The sequence below is a fragment of the Stegastes partitus genome, unplaced genomic scaffold (genome assembly GCF_000690725.1).
Source record: "Stegastes partitus isolate 25-593 unplaced genomic scaffold, Stegastes_partitus-1.0.2 Scaffold423, whole genome shotgun sequence".
NCBI classification, from domain to species: domain Eukaryota; kingdom Metazoa; phylum Chordata; class Actinopteri; family Pomacentridae; genus Stegastes; species Stegastes partitus.
In genome coordinates, this window is record NW_007578154.1 from 273062 (window position 1) to 296642 (window position 23581).

General features: G+C 41.4%; 2 protein-coding genes across 2 annotated transcripts; both read right to left on the bottom strand.

Annotated features, from left to right (window-relative positions):
* Positions 1 to 758: 758 nt before the first annotated feature.
* On the bottom strand, positions 759 to 9107 carry tbl2 (transducin beta like 2). Its single transcript, XM_008285930.1, has 7 exons — positions 8945 to 9107; positions 6733 to 6854; positions 6188 to 6372; positions 5094 to 5245; positions 4084 to 4210; positions 1995 to 2147; positions 759 to 1381 (listed from the first exon to the last, which is right to left on the bottom strand). Exons 1-7 carry the CDS (start codon positions 9069 to 9071, stop codon positions 922 to 924), a joined length of 1326 nt encoding a protein of 441 aa, XP_008284152.1. The 5' UTR covers positions 9072 to 9107; the 3' UTR covers positions 759 to 921.
* Positions 9108 to 11009: 1902 nt separating this feature from the next.
* On the bottom strand, positions 11010 to 23506 carry pom121 (POM121 transmembrane nucleoporin). The gene is made up of 13 exons (XM_008285931.1): positions 22932 to 23506; positions 20935 to 21141; positions 20363 to 20512; positions 19333 to 19413; positions 19056 to 19227; positions 18851 to 18939; positions 18692 to 18771; positions 17861 to 17982; positions 17669 to 17768; positions 17217 to 17489; positions 15607 to 17112; positions 14988 to 15086; positions 11010 to 12539 (listed from the first exon to the last, which is right to left on the bottom strand). The coding sequence occupies exons 1-13, from the start codon at positions 23504 to 23506 to the stop codon at positions 12439 to 12441; spliced, it is 3555 nt and encodes a 1184-aa protein (XP_008284153.1). The 3' UTR covers positions 11010 to 12438.
* Between the last annotated feature and the right edge of the window lie 75 nt (positions 23507 to 23581).

The window sequence follows — 23581 nt, forward strand, 5'->3', positions numbered from 1 at the left end:
GAGCAAATAAACACTTATCGTAAACAAACAAAACTCCATGCTACACTCAAAACTATTACTGCTTTGTTTGCAACTATCAACATACATGCACGATCATACTGTCTTTCACTCGGTTGTCATTTATGCTCTCACAGATCTCCATTCTGTGCGCTCAACTACACATTCACACTCACTTGCGGTGCAAGAGACACCAGTGTCTTTTGCTCGCATACGACACTGATAATCTGTTCAACCCATAGACTGTATAAGAGATGGACGTAGCTACCGTGACGTCACCCGTTGGTTTCTGGACTGAGAAAATGAAGCCAGGGTTTTGCTACTTCCTGGTTGACATCTTGGATTTTTGGAGCCAGCAACTAGCAGATGTAGTGATACTGCAGGCTTTTGACACTTCCGGGTTGGCTTCATTTTTCAGGGCCGGTTGCTACGTCCATCTTTTATACAGTGTATGGTTCCTGACAAAGAACCAGCATGTACAACAGAAAGCTTAGAAATGGAAGTAGCTACTGGAATTTAGGCATTATTATTTATACTATTTACCTCTGCTTTCCTTGCTAACACTTGTTAAAATGTCTTGTGTGAAAAAGACCTGTTAGTGTGGCCAGTAAGTCGTTAAACAGTTCTTTGTTCAACTACAGATTTTGTGTTGATGTTACACAATGTTAAAAATCAGTACTGTGAAAAAGTTTCACAACCATGTTTTGGGGGCCCTAAGAAATACTTGAATAAAGACTTCACTGGACATCAAACTCAAAGCATTTCATCTTTCCATAAAAACATATTCTTTATTAAAACTGCATGCAAATTTCATCATTCCTCAGCCAGATCACTTAGTGGCAGAAGGAGAGTTGACATCACAAAAGAGCTCAGCAGTCAGAGTCAAACACAATCACAGTCAGGGCACGATTCCTTGAGGTTCTTTCAGTCAACAGGAGCAGCAAGCACAGTGTCCAGGGCGCTCTGAGCCTCTTTTATCTGCTGCTGCAGTCTCTGCTTCATGGCCTCGTTCTGGGCCTTCTTCAACATGTCCTGCATGTCCCTGATGGCCGCCCGGTAGCCCGGCGCATTGTGAAACACTCGGATAGCCTTGTCGCCGCTGCACACCAAGAAGCGCCCATTAATGTCAAATCTAAGGTCAGTGATCTCCACACTGTGGACGCCATGCAGCTCCTCCTCCAGCTTGCCACTGGCAGCGTCGTACATCGCAACGTTACAGCCATCACTGACGGCCACCACGCGACCGTCTGGAGATAAGGCCACCCGGCTGCCGTCTGACGAGGCACAAGGAACGGTCTTCAGGAGGTAGGGATCCTGCTGCTTTTTGTACTCAACATCGGTGTTCCACAGCTTCCACGTACCGTCTTTGGAGACAGTCACCATTCTGATAAAGAAAAGAAAATATTTAGTGCCATGCAAGGGTTATTCTGCATATTTAAAACAAGAGAAACAACTGAGGACATACATTCTATCAAAATATCTGGACAATAAGCCTCCACAGATAAATACCATGTTAGGTTTCATTTTTTAAGATGTGTAAACCGTGTTATTTTCTGGAGTCTACCCCTCATAAAACAATAGCATATCTAGGAGGTCTTAAGTTTCTGGTAAATATAATTTGTAGCTATGAGCAGGGCTGGTGAGTTGTCCAACAGCTGCTGGCCGTCTTCATATTTATCTTACAGATGTGACAGGCATCAATCTTATCAGGTAAGCCTCAGCAACAAAGTCAAGTCAAATATATTTAAAAAGCACATTCACAACAGCAGGAGTTGAACAAAAATGTTGTATTATAGCTAACTATAAATAGGAACCCATAAGACTTCAACACAATGACTAAAAGACAAAACTGAATAAAAGCACAATACCATAAAGAAAAGAAAAGAGGAATTAGCAAATATGTGTTTTTCCCAAAAATATTGGCCAGCTTCGTTAGACTCTGGACACTGTGAGTCGTCTCTTTGTCGCTGTATTTTATTCAGAAACGTTTGGATTACCTGTGAGAGTCATTAGAGAAGGCGAATGCGTGAACTCCTGCAGAGTGGCCCTTCAGGTCGAAGGCTCGGGCCACCTCCCTGAACTCTCCTCCTTTCCCGAAGCAAACCTCCCAGACCTTCACATCAGGAGTGAAACCGCAGGAAGCTACAAACCTGAGAACAGAGAGAAACAAGTTACAGCTTCATCTGAGTCACGTACAACTCAAATACAAGGTTCCTCTTGCATTATAACATTGTATGTGACAGCTCAGTACAGCACATCCAAGGTACTGCTGTAAACATTTCTGTTAGATGCAACAGTCTTTACAAAGTACATTTTTCATTCATACACAGTATAAATAATATCTAGCTGGCAGGCAATGTTCCCACAACATTGGCGAACATCACCTACAGGTTTGAATCAGGTTTTACAGTTTTACTCTAAATACATCTTAAGGGATATTTATCTTTTTAAATAATGTTCCTACAAGGTTAAAAGTTAAGTAAAAAAAGTTAAAACATTAGAGGTAAAATATTACAACAAAAATGGCTCAAGATATTATCAGGAGATAAATCTGTTCAGAAGAGAGGCTACTGTATTGTGTTCTTTAGTCCAGCACAGTAAAACAAGATTCTAGCACAACTGTGGATCCAACACAACTTCAAATAGAGGCAAAAACATTGTCTAACAGCATTACAAACTGCTGCACAGTATTTTGGCATCTGAGAAGGCTTCAAAATCAATTGGTCTATAACTCAAACTGATATTTCATCGTCTCACTGGTACCTGAAACAACATCCCACATAAATGCTGCTGTTTCTATTGTGACCAACAACTCAGTCTAGTCACAGATTTGACAATACATATTTTTTGTAATTCTTTCTTCTACATTAGACTCTGACATGACAACAGCTTTTGTTGCCCATTTATTGTGATTCACAGAGTAATGAATCTGATCACGAATTATAGAAAGCGTATTTCGGATGCAAATTCAGGGGGTAATGTAGCATCAAGGTTGAATCTGACTCTGGAGCCACTTTTCTCTGAACATACGCAAATTGCTGCAGATGCTCAGGTGGAAGTGCGTCATGAGTGACCACACAGCACAGAGAAAATCAAGAGTACGTTTTGTATATCTGCACATTCAACAAACCGATGGATTGATTAAATTCATGAAAGGACAGAAGGAAAAAAAGTCAACATCCTTCCATCCATTATCTATACATCGCTTAATCCTCACTAGGGTTAGGGGCTGAAGTCTATCCCAGCTGACTTAGGGTGAAGGCAGGGGACACCCTGGACAGGTCACCAGTCTATTGCAGGAGAATTTAGAATCACTAATTAACCTCATCATGTTTTTGGACCTTGTGGGAGGAAGCCGGAGAACCCGGAAAGAACCCACGCTGCACAGGGAAAACAGGTGTCCTCACCGGGATGTGAACCGACGACCTTCTTGATGTGAGGCAACGATGCTAACCACCGCTCCACCAAAAAGTCAACATAATACATACAAATGTTAAAGAAAATTACATCTAAGCTTTTCATAAACCCACCTGCAAACCAGAGAGACTTCTACTTCACATTAGTGAGCCTGATAAGTGAACCTGACTTAGTTCATCCAATAGGAGTCTTTTGTCCAAAATGTGTGGAGGGAAAAATCCCCCCAGAACTACAGACAAACCTGATTTGGTTTTGATACAGATCTTACATCTGTTTTGGACAACCACTGGATTATCACACATGCCATCAGAGCTGGAAGATGACATCAAGTTTCCAAATTATTTGCAACACTAATCAATAATCCCAACTTTCTCTTGGAAATGTACAGAATAAATAAAGAGCAGATTATTAAATTTAAAAACGAAGCAAGCAAATAAGTCTTGAATATCTTCTGAAGCAAATGTTTGTTGGATAAAGGTTCAAGTAACATCTCAGAATTCAAACGTAAGAATGTGTCTCTTTTTCCAAGCTGCCTTCACTACGTCTGATTAAGTTCCAGGACAAAACAAAAGTTACACAAATACGTTTTCTAGGCAAAATGCATCTTTCTGAGCTCCGTATCTGATCTTTCAGGTGTGAGGTTTGCAGTGATGGACGGGTGGGACTGACCTGCCACATGGGGAGATGGCAGCATAGGAATTGGTCATCTGATTAGTGTTGATGGAGGCCAGTATGTCTCCTTTCAGGTCCCAGATGTGGATGCTGGTGTCAGTGGAGGCGCTCATGATGAACTTGCCTGCAGAGAAGAAACACAGAATGAGTCTTTAAAAGTAGTGACAAAATAGAAGACCTATGAAATCTTAATGAACTCAAAACATCAGACATGTTTTTGTTTCTCTCGCCTCTCACTGCTCAAACACAAGCCTCACAGCTGCGATAGCTTAATTCACAAAGGAATAAACTATGTCTATCAACAGCATAACTATTACCATGTGGATCACAACCCAAGGACACAGCAAACAGTCTCAGAGAGTGAGCGATTGAATGACAGAAACTAAATGTAATTTGTTGAAACATGAGGTGATGCCCAGAATAGTCCCAGACAACTTCAACCTGACCAGACGTCCAACCAGCCACCCCGACTATACGCCTGGTTGATGGTGAAGAGATTAAAAATGTAATTTCATATTAATAAACACTTTAGTTCTTGACAAATTATGACAAAAATAATTAAGCTGGTTTCTATTAAAACTGCTGAGTATGTTCACAGTCCCTGTAGCACTTTCAATATTTCCATGTTCAAATGAAATATTAGAGTTTTCAAAAAAAAAAAAAAAAGATTTCCACACAAGTTATTTTAAATTAATCAGGGGAAGGGAATTTTCTCTGTAATGCCACCCTCAGCGCAAATCTTACACTTTTTAAACAAACTACTTTTGTTTGTTACAGGCACCCAAAAGCAAAACATTCACCCCATTCATGTCCTCAGGTCACAGGTAAGTTGGTCTTTAAATTCCAATCAACATATTTCAGCTTCAGGCAAAGTTGCATCCCTAAGTTTGTGTTTATTTGTTTGTAAAAACAAACAAATGTCTGTTGTATCTTTGTGTCTTACTGGCTTAGACACACCATAATAATGTCAACACCAACAGATTCAAAGATATCCATGTGTTCTGTACCCGTCTCTGCAATGCCGATGTTGAGGATGGGGGCCTTGTGTTTCTGTGGAAAATCCTCAGCAGCGGCTTTGAAGCTTAAAGTGCCGTCATCCTTCTTGATCATTTTGAAGATTCGAATGGCGTCTCCATTGGCCAACCAGGTGATAAATGCCCTGCGGTGAAAAGGAAAGATGAGTCGGTGAAGGAGGTGGTGGGATTATCACGTACCTGCATCCACAAATCACTTCAACAACAGGCTGTTGCTCTGGTTACTTATGCTGCTGCTGTGGTTGAGCAAAATAAACCACAGTCTGCATCAGAAAACGCAGACTGTGGAACAACAGGGCAAAAAATCTAAACAAAACAATAATGTCAGAAAACATCTCTATTTTAGAATCAAGGTGATTGCTTTACAGAAATATACTATCTGTATAAGTAGCTACATTTGGCTGTTTAACAAGTGAAGCTCTGTGCATTCCTTCAAATGAAATAGACCTGATTTACTTACATAAATCTCTTCTAGCTGATATTTGTGTGGCAACAATTATCTGATTAACGGACTGAGCTATTCTGACAACTGATACATCTTCATTTAAGAAGCAAATACAAAAGCTCTCAGTTTCCTGCCTTTGACATGAGCTTTTTTTTTGAAACCGACATCACTGCAAATGAAATGTCTTGGAGTTTTACACTGTTGGAAATGTGACTTTCTTCAACATGTTATTTTTAAAGTTATTATTGTGATAATAGGTGACATTAGTACACTTGAGTGTTTGCAGAGTTTGATTATCTGGAACCTAATATTGTAAATAAACACTATAAATCACCCATCTCACTGCTACAAAACGATTAATGAGAGAATTAATCCTGAGATTGAGCTGCAGTGCAGTTGCTAACTCGCTGTGTGGTTGACTTTTGTCATCATTTCATTCATTTTTCCTTTTTCTTCTCTTAATGCTGCTTGAGCTGTGAGACCTGCTTGAAAGGATTTAGTTAAACTTACAGTAGGTCTCAGTTAAGCTGAAGTTTGTAGTTGAGACAGTTAAGGTTCGTTAAGGGGCAGACAGGGAATGTTTTGTGTCTGTAAATAAATCAAGCAAGAAACAGGGCGAGACCTGGAGTCGGGGCTGAAGCTGACGAGCGTAGCGTGATCCAGCTCTACATTGGCTCTCAGACACTTGTGCTCCCGGTCCAGGAAGTCTTTGGTGCTCCAGATCCGGACGGTGCGGTCGTCAGCGCAGGATGCCAGGTACTTCCCGTTACTGCTGAAATCAAGGCACGTCACGTTTCCACTGTGGCCCTGAAAAACACACAAGTACACACATGCTCAAAAGAAAGCCACTGGAGAAGAAAAACAAAGTGAGGCAACACAATTAAAAATGTAAGTCTTCAGAAACAGCTCACAAATCCACTCAGTTGCAAGTTTATTGGGCCTATCAAGCTATAAGTAAAGTATTCTAATACAGAGAAATGGAAAGATAGTTTTTTCATGAAGATGTTTTTACTGTTGCAGTTGAACTTTACATCTGGTGGATGTTTTAAATATTCTGTCCATCCCATTTAAATCTCAGTATACAATAAGCAGAGACATTAAACAGAAAGCTGTCAGTGAACAACAAGTGCCTAATGTGTTATTGAGCCTGTGTGTTTTTCAGTTTACCTTCAGTGAGGATGCCAACAGTGGATGGCTGAAAGTGTGCTGTGACGGTTTGTCTTTGCGACTGCGCTGTTTCTCCTGCTTCTGTTTCTTGGACGCAGGGCCCTTTGCAGCACTGCTTTCAGCTGAAAGACAAACAAGGGTACTGAGAAACATATTCATGACTGCTGGAGATACCAAAATCTCAAGGAAGCTACATTTGTCATTGTTGTAGAAGATCTCTGACAAAGAAGGACACACAGTCCTTGTAACAGACAACAAAGCCAACCTCCTACTGCAGCAGGAAAAAGGTCACACAAAGAGTGGCTGGGGTGTTACATAGCTGACCAAAGCTTATTTCACTCTCAGGTTCACAGAAACCAAAAGACAGATTGCAGTCCAATTTTAGCTGCAGCACCAGACAGATATGAATATGCAAAGGGTGTGAGAATATATGTTTGGTGTGTGACACAGACATTTTGCAGATTTTGTTTTCATGCATTTAAGGAAGTAAAATAAAAGATATTTGAAATATGCTCACATTACTGCATTTTTTCCCAAAATCAAGAGATTATTTTACAGAAATTTCTCATTGTTTCATTATGAAATCCACACTTCATTAGACAAACCACTGACTTGCACAGATCTTTCAAAAATGAAACTCAACTTTAAAAACAAATGTTCAAGAAATCAATATAATTGGTAAGGAATCCAGAAAAACTGCAGCCTATATTGAAACCCTCAATCAAAAAATGTACAATGCACATGTTTGTCTTTGGATATACAAAAGTTCAGGTGTATTTAGCATCCTGCCGAGAAAACTATTTTTAAGCAGGACTGCTGGATATATGTCTTTACTCACTGCACCAATAATAATCTGCTTATTACAGTGCTGATTATTTGATTAATCAACAGGTCGATGAAAATGTAAACTGTTTGGATTATCAAATAATGTTCTGGGGTATTTTAATCTTCATACATTTTTTTCACAGCATCTAATACTTGTAAAATCCATTATGAAATGCAAAAAAAGGACGGTTTGGTTTTTCTGAAACATCATTTGTATGCAAAAATATTTTATATAATAATGGTCCACTTCAGTGACTGCATGATATGCAAGGGGTACAAAGTAGAATTGGCGAATATGTCATTTTGGAAATTTGGATCCTTCACATGAAGACAAACTCCCCAGATGGTCGAGAAGACAACGTCACATAATTCACATAAAAATTACAAAATCACACAAAATTAAACCACAGGTGTGTAGAATACGCAATACAGACCAGAATCCTTTTGCCATCCATTTATCTAAGCAACATAACTTGTTGGTAACAGTCCCATATGGTCGAACCACAGGGAGTAAATGAACCTCCAATAGCATAAAACCTATAAGTCACATTGGCACACAGACTCTGACAATTCATAAGTTTTATACAAGCCATTCATGACAACCAACTCTACACATGGTTTAGGTTGAAAATATGTTTGCCTCATGTGTTTGTTCACTCGGACTGATAAAGACGCCTTTATCTGTTTGCACAATTCATAGACTGTGAATTAATCAGTGTGCTTCAGTCCCCTTCCGTCCTCTGGAAATCTGATGTCCTCAAGCCAAGAAGCCCCTGATTCAGCTGCATTTTTGTGGAAGATGCGAGAAGAACCATGTTTCTACCTACAAGTCATAGTCAGATCTTAATGTCACTAAAAAAATGTGGGATTTGCCAGCTGATAATAAAAGTCATATCATTAAATATCAAAGGTCAGCTGTAATCTTCCTGCTTTATGACATTTAGGCTTTTTAAATGTGAAGTTCCCTATTCCACATGCATTGAAACTTAGCTTAGTTTATACCCACTATACGCTCAGACTTTTAATAAACGGATTAAATGTTCTACAGTTGCCTGTTTAGACCTTTGAAATCAATAAAAGTATTAAAAAACTGTCAGAGAGTCAGCAGAGAGCGGTGCTCTCATTGGTCCGTTAATAAAACATGAGCCGATTGGCCAACGACAGGTGACAGTCACTCAAAAGTTGCTTTCGTGTTCTTTGTTGCTTCGTGAGACAGTGTTCGTGTGCATGAGCAACGAATATCAAACACACAGCTCTCTCCGGTTCCCAGTGAATGAATAAATGGATGAATAAATGAATGAATGAAGGCAGCAGTGGCCGCGTTGGTGACTCGACAGTCGCCTCTTCGGCAGCTAGCTCGAGTTACGTTAGCATGTTCGGCGCTTACCGGCAAACTCCGCCGCCTGCTCCGTCTCCTCTCTTATCTCTTCTTTCCGTCTGCCCACCGCCAACGCTACAAGAATAACCAGCGCTCCCAGTAACAAAGTCAAGGCGATCAGTGCGGCTACCTCCATGTCGAAAGCTTTCTGCCACGTATTTTTGCGACGCTAACGTATACTTGGCTACCCCTGACTAGTGGGGCACTGCGCATGCGTTCAAGGGCTCCTATCAGACCAATGCTGCATTTGCATCCTCTCGTCTAAATCGTAATTACCACGCCACAGTGAGCCAGCCACCGACTTGTTACTCATATTCTGATGATAAATGTAAAGAAGTATTGGCATATCAGCAAAATGTTGGCAGAACACTCGCGCAGCAAAGCCTACATTTATATTAAAGTAAAATCAACAAAATACACATTTAGCTCTTGTGTCTGCCAATATTCTCTGAACGCAGCATAAATTAACATAAGAGCCCTTACTGCCACCTGCTGGTCCGGAGTGTGTTACTGTTAAAAACGTGGTTAAAACTGATTCTTCAACTGTGATAAGTAGAGATACTGAAATACTTTATTAGAATGAAAATACAAATCTACATCATGTTTTTTTTTTAAATACTAAAAGTTCAAAAAGTCTTAACGACAGTCTAACAAAGAAAACACATCTAATCTTCACATTTGAACACCTGGAACCACTGTATGTTTAGAACTTTTGACTGAAAAATAATCAAAATGATAAATCGGATCTCAAAGTAGCTGCAGATTTCGGTCAATCAGATTGATGTATTAAGGAATCACTGCAACTCATGAGGGTGTGTTTAGTACTAAATTCAGGACCTTTGCAACCTTAATGTTTGGTGAGGTGTGCATATTTTTCCTCTAGTTCAACAGTTTTGATCTGCACGTTCTTCTAAATACCTTACAGTTTATTGGCTTCAACTATGGATGCATTTTACATTCTAAGAGGACATGAGACTATTTGGTCCTCAATAACATGTTAATATTGAGATTGAGAAAGTAGCTTTTAATTAATCTGCTAAAATTGCTAAAGTTAGACAAAGCTAATACCATTTAATCACTTGAAAAGCCATCTCCGTTAAACAGAGGTTGTCCTTTATGTTGATGCGGTCTGTTATTGATTTGGACTTGTGTGCTTTTGTTTTATATATTGTGATCAGCGATCCTTGTAAGACAGCTCAGTGGCCCTTCCCTGTTTCAATAAAAGTTAAACAAAGCTGATAGTTGAGGGTTTGAGACGTTAAAATGTGAACTTGCAGAAGTTACTAAAAGAAAAAATGACAAAATCCAGCAGAATGAATGACAGCACTGTGACCCAACTCAATGGTATATACTAATTCTATGCAGATTTTAAGGAGCTTGTTTGTTCACACAGAAAAAGTAATTCATTAATTCTTCATTAAAAATGCAGGTTTTTCAGTGTGCAGTAAAGGAATGCTATATTCATGACAATGCACAGATATGGGAAAGCTGCTTTCTGCGTATGGGAAAAATGCTAGAAGAAAACAAAAAAAGAACTGTTGAATACTTTGCAAAAGAAAAAAAAAACTACAAAAAATTTTTGTTAACATTGTAGATATTTGGATGCAGTACAAGTTGCTTTGTTTCCTACAACTATGTAACAGCACTAAAAAGTACTGTTAGCTTCTTTTTAGGGCTGAACAGTTGATCAAGTTTGAATCAAAATGGAAAACAATGCAACTTGCCATTTATTTATCTTTTGTGGTAATTTTATCTCCTTTGCCATTTAAAGACAATATTAAATACATATCTGAAGTTTTAAATTCTCATCTTTGCATTAGAATGTAGAACAGTTCATACTTTGATGGCCTCTCATGTGGTAATGATACACCACATTTTAAATCTGTTTTAAAGTATTATAGCGCAGAAAAATCACAATTACATATTTTCTTGAAATTGTTCAGCCCTGCTTGTTGTACTGTACTAAAAAAAACTATACTGTTAATATAAATATCTAATCCAGTCAGGCCATTGCTCAGCTCAACTAAATGGTCACTTCAGTGGTCTCATGGTAGAAAAGCAGAACGAGAACTTGAAGGTTTCACTGTGTTCTTGTTGGAACATCCACATCCAAAACGGTTTTATTAATTCAAAATTGACCATCAAAAACTGCATCAGATACTGCTCACTTTTCACAAGAGGTGATTATTACTGAGAACAGACGTCATCTTGATAAAACAGCTGACATCAACTGATCATGTTTGCTTGACAAAAAAAGCCTCCAAAAAAAAAAACCCCAAAAAAACAAAAATCCCTGCATCACAATGAGAATTTCTGTATTTACCAAGCAGATACGGGTCCCAATTCAACAGACTGTATTTTTAGTAAATCTGATGTTAATGTGAAGTAATCTACTGTAACGGTGCTATTTCAGCAGTGGGGATAATGTGTTGCTGTGCAGATACTTAAAAAGAAACAAAAAAACGCACTATTCATTACGGTACATCTGTGTTAACAGTAGTTGAAGGTGTAATTGAGTGGACTCGTCTGTCAGATTTGTTATTTTTCAGTGAATTAACAAGGATTCAGTGCCTGGGAGTAAAGAGAGGTAGTCTGGCACAAACACACACATCTCAGGATTTAAAGATAGAGATCACAGATTCTTTTCACAGGCATGAAGTTGATGAGTTGGCTTTGGTTTGTCAGCACAAGTCAAGAGTAGTCGTCCCAATCACATACTGACCTGTTAATTACACCAGTGTTGGCAATCACTGTCAAAAAAACAAAAAGGCCATCCACAGGAGGACTCTGGGAATGCTTGCAATGACAAAGAGTATGAAACAAGAACACGAGGGTCTGCACAAACTACATTAAGACATTTACTAAGTTGCCCTTTAAGTGCAGAAACACATCATTCATTTACAGGGTCAGAGAGCCAATTAAAAAAATAATTTAAATGCAAACGTCTCATAACTTTACATTTACACTGCAGTGTCGTGTACCTTGTCTGAATCAACTGTGCGTTTCACCCTATTCAGAGAATGTACTCAAATATTCGGTAACATACAAACCAGTGAGCGCTTCACGTAAAAAAATAAATGTGAGCCGAGGCTCCATGTCCTTGCCTGACTCAACTTTCTCCTTAAGACGAACCAATGGGAGTGTTCGTGTACTGTAAAAGGAAAAAGAACTTTGGATATGCTTTTGTTCTGAATTCAATTGTCTTTTCTCTTCAAGTATAGTACATCGTTATGGATCCTCTCTCCTCGCTGCTACATTCCCTCGCTGGGTCATGTAGTCATCCAGGCAGCATGAACTCAGCAAGCTGGTGTGCTCTTTCTAACTCCTCTGCAGACACAATGCTTTGGGCCAGCACCACCCACTGGAGGGGGGGAGGGGGGAGGAAGCAGAGGTGGCGGCCTGATTGGGGGATGTTGGGCTTAGAACAGAGCAATGTTAGCCAGATTAGCCGTAGCAGCAACAGCTGAAGTCCTCTGAAAGCGGTGTTGGACTCGTGCAGCAGGTTACTTCTTCCTGTTGTGCTGCCTCCGAGCCTGCAGCCTCTGCCGAGCTCCGGATGGCTTTGATCCGGCCCCGATGGAGAACGAGGGAGTAGCTGGAGACCCTGAGAATAAAACAAACAACACGTGTTAGGATTAGTTGTGGGCAATATAGAGATAGTGATTTGTACCAGAAATAGACACTTCATCGACAGCAACAAGAAAATGTTTAATACAATATTCGGTAGTTTCACTTCAATGCATCACTTTCTAACCGCCATGAAAGCACATAAGTAAAACACAAAGTTGCAAAGTTTGGTTGCATTAACAAATCCCTTTGTGCTTCCTCCCTGACTCATAAACGTCATACCCTGTAATGATGGAGCCTTACACCCTTTCTGTACTTCTGTACTCCCTTCTTCTGTCTTTTCTTGTTTGCACAGTGTGTGTTTGTAGATGCATATTGACATGAACTCTTTGAGTTATCTATAGCTGTTTGTAGGGATTGAAGGCAATTGACATTAAACCATTTTCTACCGTTTTTGTAGTTAGAAGGCAAAGTGATTGTATTTAGGCTATACTGGTTCATTTTATTTCACCAGCTAGATCATTTTGACTGTTTTGGCCAGTGTCAAACCTGAAATGAAGGATGAATGCTTCATGCCTTTAACTTGTAAACAGTGTAAATAAATGTCAGATTAAAAATATTAAATTTATATCAACTAAAAAATATTTCAACATGATACAATTTTCAGCTACACTACACAGCCCTGATTGGAATGTGTAATTACTACTCATTCTATAATACTTCTAATATCTATCTGAGGGATTTTTTTCTTCTGCTCAGAACGAGAGAATTCACATGACAGCAAGTGTGTACAGTAAAGGCAATGAGGCAGTGTTGCTTTATTATACAGAAATCCTTGTGTTTTCCTGTTATTTCTGACCATGTGATGATCAAAAATGTCTAATATACTTAAGAAATCCCAGTTGACAAAACTCATTATTTTTGTAAATTCTCAGTTTTTGTCATTTTGTGGTGCTTTTATTTTGGGGCCAGCTCAAATCTCATTGAGGTGTGGCTAAAATTCCTCGATACAGGAAACACCCTGTATCTCATCCAACAGGGTGGAACTGAATGTTCAGTGTGATGTATTTAAAACAGGTTCTGCATTGTAATTAGCTGAGGGCTGGGCTGAAAAAATTCAAATCAAAATCACAATTTGAAACAACACAATTAGCAAATCCCAAAGGTTGCAATTTAGTATGCAGTGTGTCTGACCTAATTTTTTTAACAGGGTGAATAGTGAACTGAAGCTTCACTTAAAAAAAAAAAAAAAAAACCAGTTCTTTCTTTTTCCAAACTGCATGCTCAGAAAATTTGGGCTGCACAGGATGTCTTTGCAGAGCTTCTCTAACTTGGCGATCACACTGAATGCCAAAACAGTAAGCAGAGCCAGAGTCTTCAGCCAACCTTAACACTGGAGTTGACCGTGAAAGAGTGCTAACAGTGCCAGCATCAAGCCACTCTGCATTTCACAGCAGCTGTAGTTTCAGCCTGGCTGTATACAATCGTCTGGACTGTCATGCGTTCATGCTCTGGTGTTCTGCGCACAATTAGCAACAAGCAACAAAGCAATGCTTCATCAGTTAATGACCGCAGTGTAAAGCTCAAGCAAGAGGGAGGAACGTAAACAATGAAGGCCAAAACCCACAGTAGCACCAGCCAAAAACACTCCTTCAAAGTTAAGCTGTTAATCCTCATGCCTGCTTTAGACCACTTTAACAGCACTGACGGCATCAAGCTGTGAATGCATTTGTGTCCACTGTGGCCTCACAGCAGTAAATAACTTCACACAGCCACAATTTTTACCACTACAAACTGTCGTTGCCAAATACTTGCAATAAACACGGGTGTGACAGCTCGGGCTGAACAATGGATCAAATTCAAATCAGAATCACAGTTTTGAAAAAAAAAAAAGGAAATTGGCAAATGGCAAAGGCTGCAATCTGCAATATATGAGGTGTGGCCAGTAAAAAAATAAGATGAGTGCTATAATTCACTTTAATTTGAGCAGATTTAAATTTTCAAGCGTTGTTTATGCTGCAAATTGATCAATCTATACTGCATTGTTCAGGCTGCTGGCTCTGGTTTAACATAACCAATCTTCATTATTTAACAGCCAAACCTTGTCCAATGTGTAGCACACCTAAGCCAGAGTTTGACCTGTCATGTCAATGATTTTACAAATTTAATCATACCTTTGATGGTAACTCATGTAGTAATACTCCATCACATATTTTAAATCTCGAGGCTTGAAAAATGTTATTGCAAAATCAATTTGCAACATCTGTCAGCAGGAAGTTTGTGAGAAGGAATGTGTTTTTTTTTACTGGGTGACCACTTAAAAAGATATTGACAAAATTTGAGGTATTTGGTCAGCAAGACACAGTAGGAGTGAAGAAAACCCCAGTGAGAAGCTGCTCATAGTTTCCTGTAATGTCTACTGTTACTTTTAACAGTTGTGGCACGAAGACCACCACCTCCATTAAAAAGTACATTCATGACCTACCAAATGGAACAGCGTTGAAGCCTTGGACTGGAGTTCCAGGACTTCCAAAGGGAATTGGACCTGCAGGAGCGCTCTGGCCAAAGGATGGAGTTGACGTCCCTGCAAAGAAAGCAGCACACAACATCTAAATACAATTCAAAGAAGAAGAAAAAAAAGTAAACTAGTTCTCCAAGCAACTACAAAATATCAGTGTACGGTACAGTAAGCAGGACATAGACGCCCTGCACCCATATTGTGTTGTGGACAATGATAAGATTCAAGTTTTAATTCCAAAAGCCATCTTAAAATGATTGCAGTTAACTTAAAATAAAAAAAAAAGAAGTTACACCCTGAAACACCCATATCTGCTTCTTTTGTTCGCTAAACTCCAACTTTATATTGCAATCAAATGGACTAAAAGCACAAGTTTTGAATGGTCTGTTGTTCCATCTTTTTTTTTATTTATAACCAAGAATCAAAATGAGATCATGAGAATGATTTCTACCAATATTTTTTAATCCAGTATGCTGTTTGGGTATTAGCCATCAGCAAATGACATGCTCAAGTTTTAATATTTCAGCAAGCCAAAAATATTGTTCAGTAAAGAAATAAACAAACAAAATCTGTGTTTAGTCCTTACCAAAAGCTGGTTTGTCAGTAGCAGCAGCCCCAAAGTTGAAGCTTCCCATCTGCGGTGCAGGATTATTAGAAACTGGTGTTCCAAACTGTGGGCACGGCATACCAGAACAAAAGTTAAATCCACTGGTTGCTGGCGGAGCAGGACCGGAGGGAGCCGGCTGAGGAGCAGCACTGCCAAACGCGAAGGTGGCTGAGGCGGAGCTCTGAGTCTGGGTCGCTGCACCGAAGCTTGGTGCAGCTGGCGGTGCAGCTGAAGGAGCTGTGGTGCCACCGAAAGCAAAACCAGTGGAGCTGGCTCCGAATGCTGGTTTAGCTGGGGTCCCGAAGGTGCTTGCTGTGGTGGCAGTAGTCGCCCCAAAAGTGAACGGGGCTGGGGCGGGGTTAGTGGCAGGGGTAGACGATGCTCCACTGCCTCCAAAGGTGAAGGGTTTTGGTGGCGCAGCTGACGAACCGAAGGTTGACGGCGCTGCTGGCGTTTCAAATGCTGACTTTCCAAAGGCGAAAGTGGATTGGGTGGTGGCAGCAGCAGTGGTGGAGGGTGTGCTAGCCATGGCAAAGCCTCCAAATGAAGCAGTGGTTGTGTTCTGGTTGGGTGCTGTCTGGCCAAAGGAAAATACCGTCTGGCCAGCAGCTTGAGGGTCCGGCTGTGTGGCACCAAATGTGAAGGTGCCTTTGCTGGAGGCTGTGGTGGCAGCAGAGGGGGCAGCTGCTGGTGCTGGAGCTGCAGCTGCTGGAGCTGCAGTAGTGGTGGTAGCAGCAGCTCCGAACTGAAATGTGCTCCCTGTATTAGGAACCTGCACCGAGGCTGTGGAGCTCGTGCTTGTTGCTGTTGATGGTGCGGACCAGTTTCCAAATAGGGATTTGACAGCAGGTGGGGCTGCAGGCTGTGTAGTGGCGATGGAGCCTGTGGACGCTGTGCCAGTGGGGGTGTTGGTCATGGTCATGCCAGGAAAAACAGAAGGAGCGACTGTGGTGCTGCTTGTTGATCCCCCAAATATTGAGGATGTACTACTTGAAGAAACTGTCGAGGCTGGGTTGGTGGTTGTGAGGGATGGAGGCTGTGCAAAGCCAGCAGCCGAAGTGGCCTCTCCAAAGATGGGCTTGAAATTTTGTACAGGAGGTTTGCTTTCTGAAGCTGTTGTAGCTGAGGGTGTGGTGGTGACGGCAAAGATGGGCTTGAAACCTGACGTCAGCAGAGGGTTGGTGGTACTGAGAGACGCAGAGCTGCTGGCTGGAGCAGCAGTAGCAGTGATTAGCTTGGAGGCTGAAGAAGCAGATGGGGTGCTGATTTGGCTGGTCAGCCCAAACAGGCCTGCTCCTGCTATAGGTGGAGTGCTGCTGGAAGCCTTGGACGCCTGAGCCAGCACCTGAGTAAAAGCAGACGGCTGCTCCACACCAGCAGAGGAGGACTGAGACTGGAAGGCAGGAGGGAGCTGTGGAACATCCGCTGTAGTCGATACCTTCAGGTTTAGGCTGCTGGGTTGTGCAGGTGTGGTTGATGCAGACACTACAGAAACAACGAATGTGGTGGGAAAAACATGTAAGAATCCCAAAAGCATGCGATATATGGTAGGTTCTGGATTCAATGTATACTGGGTTCAGTGATCTTACCTGTAGCTGTGATGGCAGCAGGTGTGGAACTAGCAGGAGCAACGGTCTTCATCTTCAGAGCCTCCAGAAGTGGGTTGGAGGCTGCTGGGGCTGTGCTGACACTGCTGCCTGGGCTGGGATCCAGGTTGATGACTGGGATGGCAGCGGTGGAAGCTGTGGGCAGAGGAGCTGCCAGAAGGCTGCTCAGGGTGGTGGTTGTGGTTGAGCTGGTCGAGGAGGCAGGCTGGGTGGAAGTGGTGGCTGGAGGAGACACAGACTTTTCTGGCTCTGAAGCTAAATAAAAACATATAAAGACAAAGATTACAGACAGGCTGGGGGCTTAGAGATTTTTCCTCCATGTGACAACTGTGAATATCGAAATGACTGATTATAAGTCTGTAAGTGTAAATATAGGTTTCCAGCATCCAACAGCACAGGTTCAATAGTTTATTCCTGTGGCTGCTTCTACTCACCAGGCGTCTCCAGGACCTTCTGGATCTTACTGATGGCAGCCTTCTTCTCTTCATCCAGATCTTTCACAGTGATCGTGTAGCCCAGCTCGGGAGGTGGAGGCTGCCAACGAAAAAATACCAGCAGTGAAACAGAGAAATCTGTGTGTGTGAACGAGTGTTTCTAGTGATTTCTGAGAATGCAGCACTCCTTACCAGAGAGATTTGATCATCCCGGTGGCTGGACACCAGCTGGATCTTCCGTTTCCTCTTCCCACCACTACCAGCAGAATCTGTTGAGGTAGGGACTGGGACTTTGGGGACTGGAGTCAGTTTGGCTGCAACATCATCACATAACAGACAGTATGTGTAAAGTAAGTCTAAAGCTCTGTCCAATATTTAAAGTTAGATTCTTCATCCAAGGAAATTGCAGTCTCAGTAAAGTTTTGGTTTGGGATGCACTGATCCGACGTGCTGGATTGACCAATGCCTACTTTGGTCATTCATTTAGGCTCAGTGGACTCAGTTTTCGTGTCACAGTAAATCCCTGCCCTCATGTTAGTTTCCATAAAAATAACTCCCTGGCCCAGAGGTTAAGGCCTTGACCTGAACTGCACAGTCTAAAGTACACAGATGAGTATTCCTTATTGGCAGATACCCTGAGATGAAGGAACAGAACTGCATCAGGGGGAGAAACGTGAGATTTCTAGTTTTTGGTACTATGTTGAAACTGCAAAAGACAAAGTGCGCACCTCATGTTAAAAGCCTAATACAGAGATACTGCAGCTATTCAGTAGGTTTAGAGTCGAGGAAGCCTTATGTTGGAAAATTAGAAATAAAAATAGGTTCTTGATCGAGAAGGGAAATGACTTTCACTTTGTGGAAATGAAGTCCAATCAATGTGGCCTCTAATGGCCGCTGGGCAAAGTAGCCTTATGCATCTTTAATTATCAGTTAAAGTGTCCTCTTAATGTTGTTTAGACTTAAATAATCTGAGGCCTGAAGAACTTTTCTCAACTACTCAAGACTTACATAAATGAGACTTACAAGTAACAGGAGGTTTGTCAGAGGCCATCTGCTCCGACCTCACTGAGGATGCTGAGCTGGGAGACTGTCCATCGTCCTCTCTGGTAACAAAATCACAGGTTACAAACTGTAATATTACGTGAAATGTCGATGACTAGTGGCTGGGAAGCAGAGATGTACCTGGCTCTTTTGGAGGCTCCCTCTGGAGTCTGAGAGCGAGATGATCCGGGGCTAGAAAGAGGGGAGCTGGGTGCTGACGGTTTCTTCCACTGTGAAAGCAAACATGGATTTAAAGCATCACAGCTCCTCTTTATGTCCTTTACATCCTTATGTGTACTGTGATACACATTTTATAATACTGTATTACTGTACAGGTTAGTGGTACCTGGCTGAGGCCGAGTGTGGAGCTGTAGGAGCTTTGAATAGCGTTTCTTCTGGAGCCCGGGGTTCCTCTTGGGGCATGGACCCCACTGCCGGAGCTGATGGAGGAGGTGCGAGATCTCTTCATGATGGACTCCTCCGCTACCGAAGTCATCCCTCGTTTCAGGCTTCCTGGTCTGGAGAAAGGCAGGGAAAACATTTACACCTACACTTGCTCACATGTGGACTTGTCAAAGACAAGATCCAACAGCTTGATGCTGCTTCAGAACAGTTTGACTCACTTAGGAACCAGCTGTGATGGCGTTCCGTTGGGCAACAGAGGCTCAAATGCAGAGTGTGCACTTCCACCGCTGTCATTACGCCTTGACAAATGAAAACAGAAGGAAAACATGATCTCAGTCAACTGAAAGCAGGAATCCAGGGTATGAAGTAGAGCTGAATGATTTGGAGAAAATGCATAACTGATATTTCCTCAGACAAACACTGATATTTTGATTTGTCCTGCTTCTATTCAGTATTTACTGAGTAACAGAAATAAAATAAAAAGGCAGGGAATTACCACAAGATACTATCAAAAGTGTGATGATGGCATGAAATTGTAGAATCACTGACAGAACAGTTTAAAAACTGGGTCAGACATTCTCTTAAACCAGACCAGTTATAATGCTTCTTTGTGCTGTTTGGGGTTTCAGTGATATTTCTCATGTTCTTCACAACTTTACAGGGCAGATGTTGCCTAAAAACCACAATAAAGCTTTATTACTGTGTTCATGTTCCACATTAGGTCCACCTCGTATAACGTGCTGTCTATATTTTGTCAAAATACCAATTGGGAATTGAAGACATCTGTAGGCTACTTTTCTATAGTTTTACTTACCATGTTACTTGTTCTATAACATCAGAAGGTTATCAACACATTCTCACAGTACTGTTTTGTCTAACAGAGCAATTCTCTTTGCAAAGTATTTTGTGTGCATTGGCTCTTGTTATTTCCCATTCAGATAAGATCCTCTGGGTATAGAGGCAAAATGGAGACTGTCAAGATTTTCTGCCACAATAACCAAGCTCACACCTTTTCTCTTTAATAAAAATGAAGAAGCAGGTATGTAAGTGTATAAGCACATTAGTGGATCATATAAAGAGGGACAAAAAAGCCAAAATATATCTAGTAATAGTATACTTTCTGTGAGTTGCAATTTTGTGGAGCAATCAGATGAAATTGATAAGACACAGTGACCAAACTACACCATGGAGCAAATATAAATGGAGTGTTTCATGTGCTGCCTTTCAGACTCTGCTTCAGCCTGATACCTTCTTTTGCTTTTCTGTTCAGCTATGAAGCTCCTGTCCTCATCCTCCACTTCTCTCTTGCGGCTTTCCTTCAACACCCTGAGGACGCTTTCTCTGGAGCAGGGGTCTGCAGGGGCCCTGGAGAGTCCTGCACAACTCAGGTGGTCCAAACTGAAAACAGAAACAGGAGACAGTGCAGCTCTGGTCAGTGTTAACATTCAAGCAGGAAAACCACCAGAGACCCCTGAGACACAAATGAGGGTTTTAAAAAGCACCAGAGACAATATTAGTCAACACATATTGCAAAGATATACTGTGGTTCAATAAAAAACTACTTGTGGCGTTAACAATCTCATGAGTTGATGGTGTCAAGAAATACTTAACATTCATAGCTTAAAGACAAACCATGTTGGAAGATGACTGTATGGACATTAATACAAAAGATGCAGCTTGATTCTGAAGCTGCATTACTGCACAATTCATTTAAAAAAATCTAAGTCATTATTATTACCAACATCTGACTCAGGGTGATGGTTTGTGATCATTCAATGAAAACAGTACACAGTGATGTGATGCAGAGTATTTGTAGAGACCTGGGGCTGCTGTGGTCGGGCCTGGCGATCTTGACGGTGACAGGGCTGAGGGCAGCCGGTGAATTACGAGGGCTGAGGATGTTTTTCTTTCTGAAACCGTCCCATCTGACAGGAGGCAGGACTCCTACTGATGAGACGCCCGGCTGCTGCAAGGGGTAGTGACGCTGTGGGGTGATGGTGAACCTGCCCACTGCGCCCAGTGGCTCCCTGCAAATACATCATATAAAAAATACAGCAAAGATGTTACACATCTATATGATATGGAGCCTAATTTGTGGCTTTTGCTCTTTCAATATTGCTCTATAATGGTCACAAAGTCTTGGTGAAAATCTGTATTTAGATTTTCAAAGGTATTTTTTGTCCCACTGACCCTCTGCCGGGAATGGTAACATGTTTGCCAGCCATCTAAATTTAACTTTTCCAAGCACTGCACCATTTCACTCTGCCCTCCATCTCCACACACAATGTTAGACCAGCATAGTCTATCGAAATGTAGGACTCAAAATGATGGTTTCATCACGAGCAAACATTTTACCACAGTTGACATCTTAGACATCATAAAAAGTTGTTTTGTAGCTTAAATTGCTGCTTTTTCCCCCCTTACATTTGCCCTTGTGATGAAAAATATTGATCAATGCTTCCCAAAGCCCAAGATGACGTCCTCCAATGTGCTGTTTTGCCCACAACTCAAAGATATTCAGTTTACTGTCATAAAGAAATAAAGAAACCAAAAACTACTGAGATGTCACACTGCCTTAAGACTCAACACTTTCTCGCAATATTACTGAAACCGCATTATAGTCAAGTGCACTATTGGGCAAGAGCTGCAACTTGTGATAAAGGTTACTTGTGTCACAAAAGTACTATTACCAATTAAGAATTGTGGTGCAACAGAGATGGCCTGGCCAACAAATCATATCCTCTGGAAATGACGGAACATGCTTGTTGGGTGCAGATAGCAGCAAAAATGACATTAGCATTATTTTATTTGTTTCAGTGAAAAATAAACACATTAGTTACTACATCGTTCAGCCCTAGCAGCTGGCTGCTGTAGCACACATACGACGGGAAACCAAAAATAGACATGACTAAAAGTAGTTAAAAAGCGATGTGATTACATTTCCTACATTCATATTCTAAAGGTTAACAAATAAGTTATAGAACAAACTAGAGTGGCAATCATACCACTAGTTGTCAACTAAGAAACTAATTGTTAACTATTCTAGTAATTTAATCAAAATGCAAGAGTCTTTTTAAACTGAAAAAAGTAAAAAATAAATAAATAAAAAATACTCCAGCTACTAAACTGGAAATATTTACTGGTGTCTCGAAGCAGCTAAGACAGTAAACTGAATATCTCTGGATTGTGAGCCAAACAAGGCATTTGAGGACCTCATCTTGGTCTTTGGGAAACACTGATGGATAGTTTTCATGATTTTCTGGCATTTTAGAGACTAAATACACATGACTTTATTGTTCTTTTCAGTGTAAAGCCTACAATGTTGTACTTCAAAAATAAATTAGAGTGTAGTTATTAAACCAGTAAACTAACTATAATTAAAAACCAAAACCAGTTATGTTTTCTAGTTCTTTCATATTTCAATCTTTCATATCAACTACAAGCTAAGTATACAATCATTACAACAGCAAACAAGTTGACAATACTGGTATTTACGACAAGGTTCTAATTATAACTTATAATATATATCCTATATATACTGAGTACATAAAGGATGATGTATGATAGATCGCCCTTCTTGTGCTGTATATTACAATAAATCTTACTACTATTGGGACTTCCTTTAACTTGTAGATGTATACAGCTTTTCGTCAAGTTAAAGCGTGTTTTCTTTTGAGTGTGTGTCGATAAACAGTTCAAACGGCTCAAGAGTTAATCATTAAAACCCGCCAAGAAGCTGAACGTTTATCTATTGGACGCCAACAGCTCCGCCGCCTGCTTAACGTTGTTGTAACGTGATTTGACTCCATGAACATACCCAGCAAAGGAAAGCCTCCTGTTCGGAGTGTAGACAGCATGGTTGGGTCTGGACAGCTTTTCCCGTAGCTGCTCTCGGGGGTTTCTCCCGAGCCTCGGCCTCCCAGGGTCGGCAGTTGGGCTTTCGGGCTTCCCGATGTAGCTCCCCATGAGGAAATCCCGGGGGCTGAAAAGAAACGAGTCACTCGCCAAAGCTTCCCTTCGATAAATCCCAGTTTCCCCGAGGCTTTGTCTAAAGTGTCCCTCCGTCTCCCGGAGCTCGGCTCTGGTGCTGCTGTTGCTCCTCGTCCTCCCCCGGGCGCCCACCGACACGCCGGTGTCCCCCCAACCCCACAGCCAGCGTCGGAGCACGCCGAGGACGCTCAGCCCACCCCGCGGATTCGGGCCTAACCTGGCGGGAAGAGGTTCGCCGCTGTGATAGTAACAAGCAAAACAACAAACTGCAAGAATTAAGGTCGCGTAGAGAAACGTAGGAATATAATAAAAAGCGAGACTAACCAGGCCTATAACAGAGAGCAGCGCTAAATGTTTCTCTCTCGGTGACATGGCGGCAGCGCGCCGCCGGAGGACTCTCATATCCCATCATGCTGCTCTGCTGACATTACTTCTTCTTCAGTGGAATTCCGGGCGGTCACATTCACGTTTCCGTGA